Below are 15,081 nucleotides of genomic sequence, written 5' to 3' on the forward strand. Positions count from 1 at the left end.
AACTGTGAATTGTTGAACTCAAGAAATTAACAAGATTTAAAGAAACAATTAAGTAGGTAGCAAGACTATCTTGTTATCCTAATAATTCATAAAAGAATATGGAAACACTTCCTCATCAAAGTTATGTCAATCTTGTCTTATTAGAAACCAGGAGAACTACGTAGAAGGCAAATTATCTGTTACATACTACAGATGTTCTGAAACATCTAGCATCAGTCACAGTTAGTCACAGCAGACAAAATACTTCACCTTGAGTCTAATCAAGTATGAAAAGACCTTTGTTCCTTCTGTGAAACTTTTTTTTGTACTAGTGTTGCTAACAAATTGAAGTATTTTACCATATTTGTCTCACTGCTGTCTTCCAAGCAAGAGCAGCCAAAGGTTCCCAGTGAAAGACCAACGGGTTCATACAATGCATCACAAAGGTATTTTGAGTCTGGTACATTTAATTTTTTTATCAGAATAATGTATTTGGTATTGTGCTCATTGTAAATACTACATTGCTTGTCACACTACATTTGGCAATAGACCTCTTCAAATATATTTAACAAATTGTTCCATGAATAATAACTACATATAAAATATCTTCATTGAATTAAAAAAATCCATACTTATTTTCTTCATGAAATACAATATATACATCACGATCTCATAGTTTTAAGGTAAGTCAGAATTTGGGCTTAAACAAATTCACAGTGTCCACTTTACCTCTGTAGTAACAATCTTCACTTTAAAAGTGCCTGGATCTTAAACTGTGTTTATGTATTTCCTTACATCGGGTTTATGGAGATCGAAGGTTTTACCATTATCTAGCACTCGACCACAGATCCAAACTGTAGATTACAATGACCAAAAATAAAGACTTTTGATTACTGAAAGCGAACTTTGACTGTCCTTCTTACCTCAAGTTCTGACCAACAGATTTTCCGAACAGCTTGTCAAAGGTGGAAAATCTGCTTTGAGCGGTATGGCCTCTAACGTGGTCGTTCAATGGAGTAGTAAGCGCTCACGGCTTCAGAAAACCAGGCCCAAAGTACTCAAGTGGGAACTCAAAATCAGTGGTCAGTCCCGGCCAAGAGGGGTGGGCAGGAGCCGGGCAGGAGCCACCCGGGAGCCGAAAGGCAGTGAAGTCAGCGTCACGCTGCCTTCCAGCCCGAGACCGCCCCAACTGCCTTCGCTTTCCTCACAACGGCTGACACAGAAACCAGAGTGTTTCTGCCAAAGACCAGCCAGTTGGGTCGTCTCAGAGTCCACAGTACCCGCTGTCGATTACCGCAGGAAATCCTGCAGGTTATGAGGTAATGCTTTTTCATCATCAAAGGTGAGTTATGAAATTGGCTATTCTGTAGCTCACAGTTTTTTCAGGCCAGCACACTGTGGTTTTTAATACAAACTGCTCTACTACCTTTGAAAATCTCACTTTCCTCCTCCTCCCTCAGAGGAAGAAGCCTTAAAAGTTTCTGAACCCTGAGTTCATTATGCCCGAGGCCCACAGGACACAGATGGTCCCACATGCTCCGTTTGTGGCTAAACTAATCGGCCGAGCAGAAGGCTGAGCGGTTCCCCCAAACCATGACAAACACCCTCGGGGCAGGCCGACCTCCACAGCAGCTTCCATTGCTCTCCAGGCAGGACACAGCCCCTTGCCTACACCTGTCTCCACGCGATTTCAAAACCCATTCTAATACACGTTTTTTTTCCCTGAAAATACACAGTGATTTCACCAACAATTTTTTAAAAAAGGACTATCAGTGAATTCAACTAGAAACTAATCTAAACCCATTAAAAAATAACCTCCAGCCTAAAAGGGAGAGGAGGAAACATTCTGATACATTCCACAATAAATAAGATTCACAAAGCTAATTTAAAAGCAATTACTGACAAGCCATTTTCAGCCTCGTTTCCTACACATACAAGGCTTTTACAGGTGCATTATACATCTTGATGTTCCTGTTACCATTTTTCACAGCCCCTTCACTAATTTCAACCAAGCTTAAAGAGGAGCAGAGATCCCCAATGTAATACATACTTCTAATAGTCCCAGAATTGGTGATTGTCAGAAGAGAGAAACCCAAATGACTGTATTAACTGAGGGAAAAATTAGATGGAATTTAGCCTGTATCTATCTGGAGAGAAAGAAACCAGCTGACTGTCTGGCCAGTCACACAATTATCAGCCAGACACGGCATGGGCTACCTCTTCTCCAGTTTAACAGGAGGAGACATAGAAGAAGTATTGCAGTGGGCAGGGTGGAAGTGTTGGAGGCTTCTGCTGATGACATGGAGTGAAGGTTCTTCATTGAAGGAGGCCTAGGGAATACAGCACAAAAGCTGAACTTTCTCCAATGGAAAAAAGGACAAGGGATGCAAATCCATAGAAGGTAAGATTTCATGAATTTTTGGAACAACACGGTTTTGTTTGCTAAGGATAGATCTGAACAAAATTCAATGATTTAAACAAGTTTAACTGTGTGGAAACATGGTCCCCAATGCATGACGCTCCCAGAATTCAGAGAGAGGGTTTGCACCTAACACTTTAGTATCTTCCACCTTAAATAAACATGTTACCAGCTTTACATTCAAACCCCTACCCCGCAGTTTGCGAGTTTTAGTTCAAGACATGAACGCTGGAGAACGTGGAATTCTGGAACAGATTAGAACTTCAAGGATTAATTATTTTGGATTAAAGAAGTTTTCTTCAGGCCTCAGCAATAGCTTTTCAATAAACTTGGTGAAAAATATTTCTTTCTTAATGAACTAACTTCCATTGGAACCTAGGTATCTTTCAGGATAGTCCAGTGGTGACAGGGATAAATAGGGAAAAGTATAACACAGTGCTCTGAGTATTCTGGTATCTACCTCTTCAAGGAAATGTTCAAATAAATTACTTGAATATCCTGCACATTTTTAAGAAAGGCATTCAGCTTTTTTTTTTTTTGCTAGTTGGGAATGCTTGGAAAATTAAATAGCTTTTGATATAAACATGTAAAAGCTTGGAATTTTCCTCTTTTGCTTCACTAAAATACATGTAAGAATGTCTACAAAAGGAAATTTGCAAAAATAACCAGTTAATGTAGGAAAAGTTTAGATTTATGCTTTTAATCTTTCATGACTGGGCTTATCAAGATTCCACTGCAATTCTAAAAGAGGTAAATTGAATATTAAAGTTATCTCAAAATTAACTCTTCTTCAGCAGGTAAAGAATAAGTAAGTATCTTTACTCAAGTGGTATCTCCTCCCTACCGTAGACCCAGAGGATTTGCCACTATGGTTTTTCAATAAAGAAATGGAATGATTTAATTTCTGAATCTGTTGCAGAAATGTGAGCTAGACTTGCAAAAAACAGAAATATGGCTTTAAGTGAATTGTTAACGTTCTGTTGCATTTCTTAAACATATAGGTTATCTCTTGCTTTCTTCTTCCTTAGAGTCAATTGACAGTTTTTCCCCAAGTTTCCTTATAAGTTCTGCCAGATCTTCAGAATTTTGTGATTTTTCCTCAAGGAGTTCATACCGGAGACTTGAGATGTCCTGTTTAATTTCCTTCAGTTCACCTGTAACAGAAGTTAGAAGATCACACTATTAAGAAACAAAGGAAAAAAACAGAATATCCAAATATCTCACAGTTAGCATGGGTTTTCTCTGGATTTCTTTGTTGAAACAGAAAAAGTGGATGTTCTGCTGCCCGGTGGTGAATGGTGGCTTAGGGGTAGGAATATGAAGGTGCAGTTCAGGAATTAAACAAATCTGAAGGCAAAAGTGTGAGAGATCGCATCAGTTCACAAAACTCAAATGATCCGTTAGATGGAAGCTGCTGTTCTGCTGCAAGAGAGATCATAGAATAATTTAGGTTGGAAAAGACCTTCAAGATCCTCAAGTCCAACTGGAAACCTAACACTGTTAAGTCTACCACTAAACCATGTCCCTAAGCGCCTCATCCACACATCTTTTAAATAACTCCAGTGATGGTGACTCAACAACCTCCCTGGGCAGCCTGTTCCAATGCCTGACAACCCTTTCAGTGAAGAAATATTTCCTAATATCCAATCTAAACCTCCCCTGGTGCAAATTGAGGCCAGTTCCTCTCATCCTATCACTTGTTACCTGGGAGAAGATACCAACACCCACCTCTCTGCAATCCCCTTTCAGGCAGTTGTAGAGAGCGATGAGGTCTCCCCTCAGCCTCCTCTTCTCCAGGCTAAACAACCCCAGCTCTCTCAACTGCTCCTCATCAGACTTGTGCTCCAGACCCCTCACCAGCTTCGTCGCCCTTCTCTGGACACACTCCAGCACCTCAATGTCCTTCTTGTAGGGAGGGGCCCAAAACTGAACACAGGATTCGAGGTGCGGCCTCACCAGAGCCGAGTACAAGGGCACGATCACCTCCCTAGTCCTGCTGGCCACACCATTTCTGATACAAGCCAGGATGCTGTTGGCCTTCTTGGCCACCTGGGCACACTGCTGGCTCATATTCAGCCGGCTGTCAATCAACACCCCCAGGTCCTTTTCTGCAGATAATGCATATCGGGGGTGCCTGAGCCCTCCGGGCCAGCAACAAGGCCTGCAAAAGAGAGTGGTCCCCTCCTTTTCCTGCTGCACTAAGTACCTTTCCAGCATCAGAGGGGTGCAAACAGATTAGAACATTTCTGTGAAGTGCATTCACTAGCTGTTTCCAGCTAATAAATCACACCAAAAAAAGGGTGAAGCTTTTGTATCCCCATATATGAATCCCCAATAAGAACACATATCCACACAAGGGAGAATTCATATGGGAGTGCCCCAAACCAGCTGCTGCATTAAATGCAGCCTCACCATGGGAAATGCATGGGCGTTAACCAGAAATAGCAACACTTTTCACAAGAAGGTGTCAGATCAGTGCTAGTTTCTGATGCGAAAGCAGAGACAGAAAGCCACACCTCTTCCTTAACTTCAATTTCATGTTAATTTTGCATCCTGCACTTGGATACATGTCAAGTGGATTAAGTATTTTGGAAACATTTTTTTCAAGTGGCATATATAACCACTTTAATTAGTTTGTTTTGATTCTCTGATTAGAAATAAACATACAATTCATCAACATACTCACCTTCATTAACTTCATCACTTTCCTTATCTATCTGAGCTTTCAGTACATATCTTTTAATGAGACGCTTCATTATTTTCTGCAGAGAAGAAAGAAAGAAAAAAAGAGTTTTCTTAGGTGGACGTTCTAGTATTGCTATGACATTTCAAAGTATGAGCTCTGTTACTTTCTGTTGCATTCAGACATTTTAGTGTAGGACTTGCCAGGTTAAAGGAATATAATGTAAAAATCTCTGCTTTCATCTACAGCAGATATTTAAACTTTAAGATTCTGCACATATATGTACATGAAATTTAGAAAACGAAACACATCTTACGAACGTTATCATTCACGAAGCTTAACCTACTACTGGAGTCTATGAGAATGAGTGATACAGTTGCAGCTTTGATTTCCATGTAAGTGAAACCATCTAGCCTTTTTTGCTACCAGAAGATGATAATGACCCTGACTAGCAGTGCTAATTGCTAAACCCTTTTGCCATCAGTTTATTTTAATCTATTTTTATATTGTATTTGATAGGTTATCTTTTCCCAGTGTGAGGCTTAGAGAAAACGGGACCCACAATTCTAAGAGTCATTTAAGCATCTCAGCTGGGACTCATCTAACCCAATACAGGTATTTTCTAATGTAAACATATATATATCTGTGGCAGTCACATTTAATTCCCTCTATGGATAGAAAAAGCAAACCTGAGAGCACAGTTCATCTCAGACAACTAAAACTGATCAAATAAGTCACACTATTAGAATAACTACCCTCTCTGCTAATAATAAGGGGAACCTAGGCCAGCAAATTTAGATGTAAATTTTACCCTTCCAGGAAAAACTAATTCCTCCCCTGATTCTCCCATTAGTTCAAATTACTTGAATAAGAACAAGGTATCTAATTACCTTTGAGGATCTAGCCTTCTATCTTTGCGTTTAACATTTTCATATGGTGTAACCCATGACACCACAATACTTTTTATGTGTCTGCTTTTGTCTCCACAGTAATAAACCTGACCAGAGGTGGTTGTGAGGTGAATCATCCCAGATTAGTGGTTCCAGACCATCACTACAGTCTTGCTTGCAAGGTCAGCAGCTGTACTGTTTATTCCAGTAATATGAGAATGCTTCAAATACCAAGACACATATCCTCATGTTTATGGGATAAGTTTGTAATCTTAATATCTATCACTGCATCATAATGAAAATGGCTGTGAAAAAGTCAGGGGGTTTTTGGAATAGACTTGGGCAGACCCTGCATAATGTAAGAGTGGAGCAGGGCTAGCTTGCCCAAGGGGAAAAACTTTTTTCTGTCTTGTGGTTAAAAAAGGTATACTTGTTTTCTATACCCTTTTGCATTCAGATGGTCTTGTTCTATTGCCCAGGCAGCTCTTGTTTCTTCCTTTCCACCTGCTTTGTAGTTTTACAAGAAGGAAAGGAGCAGCCTCTGGACTAGAATAGCTGAGCTTTGTATGGACTGTGCTGGGTCTCTTTACTCTTAACTGCACAAAGGCTCATTGCAGTTGTTCAGGAGGCAAAGAATAAACAGACTGTATTGATAGCATAAAGGCTGAAAGGTATTTGCAGTGCTTGAGCTATTAGTATATAGAGGTGTGGCACAATAAGGTGAGCTGCTTCAGCAGATGGAATGGGAAGATTTTGTGTTTCTTTTTGGTTTCCTTAATTCACACTGTGCAGTTGAGGACTCAACCTCTCTCTAAAATTTAAAAAATTTTTCAAATGCTTTAAATTATTGCACTATAAGGGTAGCATTTAAGAAAATAAGAGGAGAGAAAAGCACCATCAGATTGTACTGCAAATACCTAAATCATTGCATTTATTTCTGATATATACAAGGTCTGTGGATTTATTCTTGATTCATGTTGTTTAACATAAATTCAAAACTGTCCTCATGCTGTCAGTCTGCCAGTTCTACTACTGCTTGATTTTGTTTAAAAATAAACTGTTTTTTACCTGGTATTGCCTTGGAGGATTGTTTAAACTGTTTAAGTGGATTTCGTCTGAGCTTCTTATACTTGATTGCTTCCTCTGACCAAGCTGAAATGGAAACATCATTTATAGTACAAAATAAATAGAAAAACAATACGGTTAAATTACTTCATGCATATATCATAGGACAGAACATTAACTGCTAAGCTCAGTTTGGGGTGTATTAAGTCCTCATACCTGTGCAGAATTTCATCACAAGAGTTGAAACAAACCCTTTCAGACTGTGATGCAGGAAAGTGAGAACTGGGAGGTCTTCTCCCTTTACTCTGCCTCTCACCTGCTCCTAACACGCCCGAGGGACCAGAGCAGAGCAGCCACCTCCCCACGGGCTTTCCCTTGCTCCTCAGGTACACAGGGGGGGGATCCACATCAGGAAGAAGGCACAACTGGTGTGGCACAGCTTGTAGGCAACAGATGAGGAGGAGTCAGGGCAGGGTGTGGGAGAGGCCAAGGAAGAAGGAGAGGTGGTAGCATTACCCCTTTCCTTTCTTTCATAGCACTTGCCCGTAACTAATGTGACCTCCACTACCACAAAACACACAAGGAGTTTGCTTCTCCCCTCACTTGCCCTAATGGCTGAATGTAATCGGTTATACAGTTCATCCCAGGGACCACAGAATTATCAGCTGACATTTTTGAGTAACATCTTCTTTACTGCACATGCTGAAAGGGCACCACTCCCCGATGAAACACTGAGGATGCAATTTGCAGGCTTCATTACTGATTTACATCTTTGAGAAGGACTAAAGCATCACAAAATGGTGAACTGAGACTGAAGCTGAATGACTAGGCTGCAGTAACAGTGAATAGTGACTGCCAAAATGAATGATACTACTTTAGACTGATAATGGGGACAGTTCAATGAGTAGTAGTGCAAGAAATTAAAAAAAAGTGAAATATAAATCATGATTGATCTGGATGAGGAATATGTGGGACTGTCACTAAAAAGTCAGTTCTCTGTAATCATACACGGTCCAATAAAATTTTTACTGTTTTAAAACACGGGGCTATCATTGCAGTGTCTCAGATCCTGTGGGATTGTGTTGTACTTCCAGTGAAGTTCTCCATGTTGGTTGTCTCTGTGTCTTAATGCATCGAGCACCCACAGAGAAGCAAACTGGGGCTCTCTGAAGCCTGATAAGTAATACGTGGGATGTGCTGTGATATAGTTTGGTGGGGAGGAAAGCTAGGAATGGTTAGATCCTTATGCAGCTGTACAGGCATGTCACACATCAAGGGAGCCCACAACACAATGCCTGATGTTAATGAAGGCTAAAACCTTCATGTAGCCATTTCTCCTGCAACTGAAATCATTGTAACCTCTTGAGGTATAACAGGAACTTCCCATGGTTGAATTCTGATAATAAATGGAAGTAGGAATATGGAATATGTAAAAATATTCACCAGATATCAATTAGAAAATGATAACAACATCTTGGCAGAGCACTTTACTGGGTCTTCTTTCTAACATACATGTACTAACACAAAGGCTAAAACACAAAGGCTAAAACAAAAAAACTTGGGAATTGTATAGGTATAAAAAGGCAGAATGAGGCCTCAGATTCAGTTGTTTAACCAGCAACGAGGACAACAATTAAAATTCTCAATTCTCCCAGCTGCTGCAGAGCTTGCTCCTTAAAAGTCTTCCAGTTTTCTAGAATTCTAAATAACTTTATATTCACTTTAACAGTAAAGCAAATAAGTCTTCATGCAACTGCAAACGGGAATAATTTAAATATTTTTAGATTTTGTTTAGCATTTCATAGAATCATAGAATGGTTTGTGTTGGAAGGGACCTTTAAAGATCATGTAGTCCAACACCCCTGCCACGGGCAGGGACATCTTTCACTAGATCAGTTTTTTTCTTTGATAGATTACAGTTATTGGTAAAATATATTAATTTGCAATTAATATAAAGTTTACACTGAATTTGGAATTTCTTTTTGTTCTTCAGAAAGATTCACAATATCTATATACACATGCTTTTAAAAACACTATGTATCTATTCAGACTATGTTTATTTGACTAAGCAAAAATGATAGAAGATATATGGTAATATGTAAATAGATATGTAAATAATTAATATTTATCTCTAACATATTAACCAGAATTTTGATGGAAATTGAATCAAAGATGTATAAAAAGCTCAAGTTATTGTTGCTTTTTCTTACTTGAATAAAGCTACCTTAAATGTTTTGAATATATATTAGAAAACATATGTTACCTAAACGTTTTAACTTAAACTATAAATCTGATTTATAATAAAAAATAGTGGCTAGTGAGTTTACATGACTGTGTAATCACTATGTCTTTCAGGATTTTAGAAATAATAATATTCTGTTGGGCCTCACCTTTACTACTAGATCAAAAGAGAAAAACAATCTTCCTGCTTTTTCAGCTCCTGGTTTCCTAATGCACAATTTTTTGGAAATGATGTAGTAGAACTAGAGGAAGAGTATGCTTCCTCTGCAGAGGCAGAGGAAAGTCACCCTGGCCAAAGCTGCTCTGGGGCATGAGCTTGGGCTCCAGCTGTGTGGCTGGTGTCTCAGCCCTTCTGGATCTCTGACTTTTTCTGCAGCTGTGACACCATTCATGATCCTTTACTTGTCAGTTTACATGTAATCTACAGATGCATTTAATTTTATTCTGTATTTTTTAGAATTTATTATGTATTTTATATAATCTGTCATGCCAGTTATCAGTGTCAAATTTTTGTTACATTGGTTCACTTCAAAAGTTAATCCAATGCTTAACTAAAACTTCATTTTCACTTGAAACAGCAAAATCAGTAATACCTGGTGAACTGAGTTAAGTGAGACACTGTAAACTTGTAAAACCAGATACATTGTTACATCTTTACCTTAACTTCGACCCTTCAGCGCTCTGCATTTTTTGAACAGAATAATGTACTTTTAATTAGCTACAGACTGCACTCTGAAAGTTGGCAGGTAAGTCAGAAGTGAGCAACTTCATTAAATTTGCTTATGTGTAACAGTAACAGGACAGAACATCTATTGTACGTTGCTGAATGACCAGTTGGTGGCAGAGATTGCCAAGATTTCATTGTAACTTCATTTTTACACAAAATTTTAAACTCTCTTTAAGCTTCACACCTGTGGCTTTTTCCTCTCCCAAAAATTAATGCCAGAGTAAACTCAGTCTGTCACATTAATGACTGAACTAGATTTCATATTTTTAAGTTAATATCTATTGAACATCCACACATGAGTAACTGGAGGGAAAAAAAAAGTAATTTAAATAAAACAATGATATAAACCCTAACAAAAGTAAGTCTTCTCCAGGAGTGTTGTGTGAATGAAGAAACGCAGCATACATGCACCATGGCTCTTAGAAAACACCTTCTTTAAACTTGTTTCTCATTTCATCATTTTCTAGTATTACTTAAATTTCAATGCAATCAGAATAGTAATTTAATTACTGTAGCTGTTTTGTGTAGCACTTGGTTAACATCTTAAATCCCAGTTTTCAGAAGCAGCTGACAACTTGGAATGCCAGTAAATTGTACATGCTTGGACCACAAGCGAGGGTTCCCAGAAAATGACTCAGTTTGTGCTCTCAGAACCAGAGGTCACTTGTGAAAATTTCACAAACAGTTTTATGCTAGGAAAGTAAAAGTTAACATATTTTTTTATTGTTTGAGTGAGGGTTTAAAGCTATTTCAATAATTAGTTGTTCCTTATTTCTATTCTGAAGGGCCATGTTTTAAGAAAAAGGCTTAAATAGGTCATCTGCCACTGTCGGTTTTTAGCTCAGGAAGATGAACAAGTTCTGTGTCTCTTAAACAATGAACTTTCTCATTCACAAGGCAATTTTTCAATTTAGACTAAAACTCAAAGTAGGTTTCTTTAAAACTCTACTTTTTCTTCATTTATTTCTCCCATTTTTTGGTTTGAGTTTCTTGTTCACTTGATGTTTAAAACACCAATTCTAGCCTGAAACAGAAGAAATCTGCAGGTTTTAATCAACAGCCTGAAAGAAAACATCTTCACAGCCTTTATTATTATATGTAGATATGTCTCAAGAAATTAGTTTCTGGCATGCTACACTTTGAACACAGCTATGTAAATCACTTGCCATTCAGCATTGCCGGCATCTGGCTTTGTTTTCTGCCAACTGTAATCAGGGCAGAGCTGGCTCTAGGGGAAGAATTTCCCCCTTTTCCCACCTTAATTCTTGTCTTTACGCTCACCCTGGTGCTGCTGCCGCTTTTGCACTGAGAAGATGCAGGCTGTGCAGGAGAAAGACCCACAGGCTGGGTCTGAATCAGTAAACTCAAGCATGCGTTAACATTTCTGGGTACTGCAATGCAATGTCTTCTATCAGTAAACTTTTAGTGCCCAAGTAGAACTTGCACCAGAGCAACTGGCCCTCTCCCTTGGCACAGTTTGGCAACTGGAATGGTGTGGGGATAATAGCTTGCAGCAACACTACTTTGGGAGGAAAATAAATAAATAGGGGCAAGCTATTCCTGAACTGGCCTCAGTGCCCACGTAAGCTCCTTGGCACATTTAATTCACTAGCGCAGCCACCAAGCCTTGGGTCTGGTCTTGCCAAATCTTTTCTTATCTTTGCACAGCTCATTGCATTTATAGTAGCTCCTTGTTCAAGTAGCTCCTTGCTCAGCCGTCACAGTAGCACCGACCTGCTCAGCACAGGATAAGTCCCAAGTCAAACCCCCAAAAGCCTGAGAATGCCTTTGAGAAGATGCCAGAAAACAGCCTCAACAATAACAAATCGTCAACAGTGTGTCAAAATGTGACACAAAAACATTTTAGTTACTTTTTAGAAGTGCGAAGGGTAGCGGCATCTGATAGATTCAGATAAAGTCAGCTCCACAATATGTGGCAGACCAAAAGGTAAGTAAAAATGTAATCACCTGGCAGTATCAGTCACCCTTCTGGAAAAGCTGAGGAATGAATAGATGCAACTCAGCTGCTTTATGTTTTTCAACATAAAAGCTTTTTTTTTTTTTAAATTGATTTGCAGTTTTATAGCTTCTTTGGCTGGGGAGTAAGCACATTTCATTTAGCATTAGTTATACTACAATCTGCAGTGAGTGGAAAGCATTAATATTTGAAGACTAAAAATTAAGACAGGGTTAGGAAAAAATCTGATAAATGATGGTTGCATCCTTACAGCTCTCTTTCAGAGGAACTGCTGTAAAAGCAGACACAACTGTTACTGTTTTATCTAGAATTAGTAATTATTACACTTTGCACCTTTCTAGCCATCTGAATTGCTAGGTTTGAATATAATTTTGAAAAGGAACTATAAAAATCCAGCTTCTTTCCTTAGGGTGTAAGAATGGGATTTTTAAGAGTACCTGTTTTATGGGAACATAAATTTCATTTTAAAAAGTCATTAAAAATAAGCTTCTAACCTACTTACGTGCTTTTCAAAGTCACAAATTAAGTGAATTAGAAAAAAAAATCCCTTGATTTGTTGTTTCTCACCATCACTCAATTTGAAGTTTATATGCATCTCCTTAAAGTCATGCTTTTTCAGTGATGACTTTATCACTCACGGAAATTATGAAATCGATTTGCATCAAGCAGCTCGATGAAAAGTTTTGCAAATATCAGTCACTAAAAACTTGAGCAAATGCAGTATTCACCTCTGATGGGTCTTAAATACATTAGGATTAGATTTCCCAAATAAAATGAAGTGAGGTCTGTGAAACGCTAGAAAAATTACCAGTAGCACACACAAGACATCTAAAGTTAATAACAATCTTGACTTTGGTGACAGTGTTTGTAGTATCTGTGTTTGTTTTCATAGACTATTATGAACTTAACCAGAGGCAGAGGCTTGTCAGAGGCACAGTATTTTTCCTTATAGCTCCATTTTTTCCTTCTAGGATTGCAACCAGTTTCTTTTCTCTTTTACTCTTCAACTGATGGAAAAAATGCCTGTCACATTGGTGACAGAGAGCTGACAGATGCATGTAAATTCTTTACTGGCCCCCAGTCTAATGACTGATGATGCTTGACCACAGATTCAAGAACTCCTAATCTTGAACAGGCCTCTGCTCAGACTACTGCCTATTTTAACAAAGATCCTTCCACATTAAAATTTACGGAAATTACACATTTGTTTCTGCCACCATGACAAACCTGTAATTTCTTTTTTTTGTGTAAATGTTACCATATGCTCACCTTTCTACTCACTATGTCTGATCAGTTGTCTTGCAAAGCTCTTCTTCCCTAACACATTACAACAGCGCTAGTCTTTACTCTCCTAATACCACCTAACACCATGTGCTATGCCCCATGTTCTCCTAAAACAATTCATTTGATTTATACAAAACACTGCAAGAAAAACAGACTGACTATAAACTCTTTAATTAAAGCCCTTGAGATACAGCAAGGAATCAACTCAAGTGCTTTTTACTGTATTTGTCATGTAAATAAAACAGAAACCAGAATGCTTTACAATAAAAGCAGGGTCCGTTCTCGGTGGAAGCAGAGACAGGCTACAAAGGGGGAATTTAGAAACTCTGCCCAGGCATGTGAGGGTGGTGGGAGGAAAGCCAAAGCTCACCTTACGTGGACATCTGCAAGGGCAGTAACACAATAGCAGTATAAGGCTGAAAAGGAAAATGTTGGCCTGCTGCTCACTGGGGCAGGGAATTTAGTGACAGTGGACTCTGGTAAGGCGGAGGGACTTGATGCCTTCTTTGCCTCAGGCTTTACCAACAGTCTCTCAGGCCTCTGTGCTTACTGAAGGGATTCAAGGAGAAGGAGAACAACTGGCTGTGGAGAAGGATCAAGTCAGGGGTTACTTGAGAGAACTTGACCCAGGCAAATCCGCTGGACCCAATGGGCTGCATCCACGGGTGCTGAGAGAACAGATGAAGTCCTTGCAAATATGCTATCATCTTGGAAAGATCATGGAGATTGGGAGAGGTCTCCAAAGGCTGGAGAAAGACAAATGTCAAACTCATCTTCAAAAAAGGCCAAAAATGATGATCTGGGCAATCACAGGCCACTCAAGCTCACTTTGGTAACAGGAAAAATAATGGACTGAGTCCTCTTTGAGCACATTTCTGGGCACATGGAAAAGCAGTTGGTGACTGGGAACAGTAAGTGTGGGTTTATGAAGAGTAAAACCTGTCTGACCACCCAGATGGCCTTCTGAGATAAAATGACTGGATTTGCAGGTGAGGGGAGAGCTGGAGATGTCATCTACCTTGACTTTAGCAAGGTATCCTAGAATATTCTTGTACCCACATTAGGGTATTACTGTCTGGATGGGTAGACAACTAGTTGGGCAAAACCCTGTCTGGATGGTTGTGCTCAGAGGGTAATATAGGGGTCTTGTCCTGGGACTTGCCCTTTTAAACATCTTTATCAATGACCAGGTGTCAGAAGTGTTGGAGCACACTACTGTCAAGTTTGCAGACAAAGCCAAATTTGGGGGGGCTTCAGGACAGGGATGCCATCCAGGAAGATGGGGCTAACAGGAACCCTGTGAATTTCAGTAAGTACAAATGGGAAGAAATAACTCTTTCAACAACACAGGCTGGGGACTGGCTAGCTGCAGAGCAGCTCTGCAGGAAAGGTCCTGGGGGACTTGGGGGACAGTGAGAAAGATGTTAAAAAACTGCAGCAAATTCAGCAGAGGGTCACCAAGATGTTTGGGTCTGGAGCACTTGCCCTGTGAAGAGACTCTGGGGAATCTGGGCTTGTTCAGCCTGAGCAGAGACAGCTTCAGGCATACCTAACAGGAGCCCCCAGTGCGTATGGGGAGGTCATTGAGAAGGAGCTGGGCTCTTCACAGTGCTGCAGGACAGAAGGATGAGAGACAATGAACAAATTCAAACAAGAGGTAGAAGAAGCAACTTCTTCCCCATGAGGGACAGTCAGCTGGTGGTACATGCTGCCCAGAGAGGTTGAGCAGTCTCCATCCTTGGAGGTTTTCAAGACCTGACTGGATGAAGCCCTGAGCAACCTGGCCTGACCTCAGAGTTGATCCTGCTGTGAGCA

At 39.6% G+C, this 15,081-nt stretch overlaps 1 protein-coding gene across 1 annotated transcript in view; it reads right to left on the minus strand.

The window, feature by feature from the left end:
* Positions 1-3,225: 3,225 nt before the first annotated feature.
* TRPC6 (transient receptor potential cation channel subfamily C member 6) overlaps positions 3,226-15,081 on the minus strand; it is a 109,765-nt gene continuing 97,909 nt past the window's right edge. Inside the window, exons 10-12 of the mRNA XM_059817646.1 lie at positions 7,040-7,123; positions 5,085-5,160; positions 3,226-3,552 (exon numbers count right to left, since the gene is read on the minus strand). Of these exons, the coding sequence (XP_059673629.1) occupies positions 3,401-3,552; positions 5,085-5,160; positions 7,040-7,123 (312 nt within the window). The 3' untranslated portion in view covers positions 3,226-3,400. The remainder of the gene's footprint in view (positions 3,553-5,084; positions 5,161-7,039; positions 7,124-15,081) is intronic.

Source organism: Gavia stellata, chromosome 1 (genome assembly GCF_030936135.1).
Source record: "Gavia stellata isolate bGavSte3 chromosome 1, bGavSte3.hap2, whole genome shotgun sequence".
Taxonomy (NCBI): domain Eukaryota; kingdom Metazoa; phylum Chordata; class Aves; order Gaviiformes; family Gaviidae; genus Gavia; species Gavia stellata.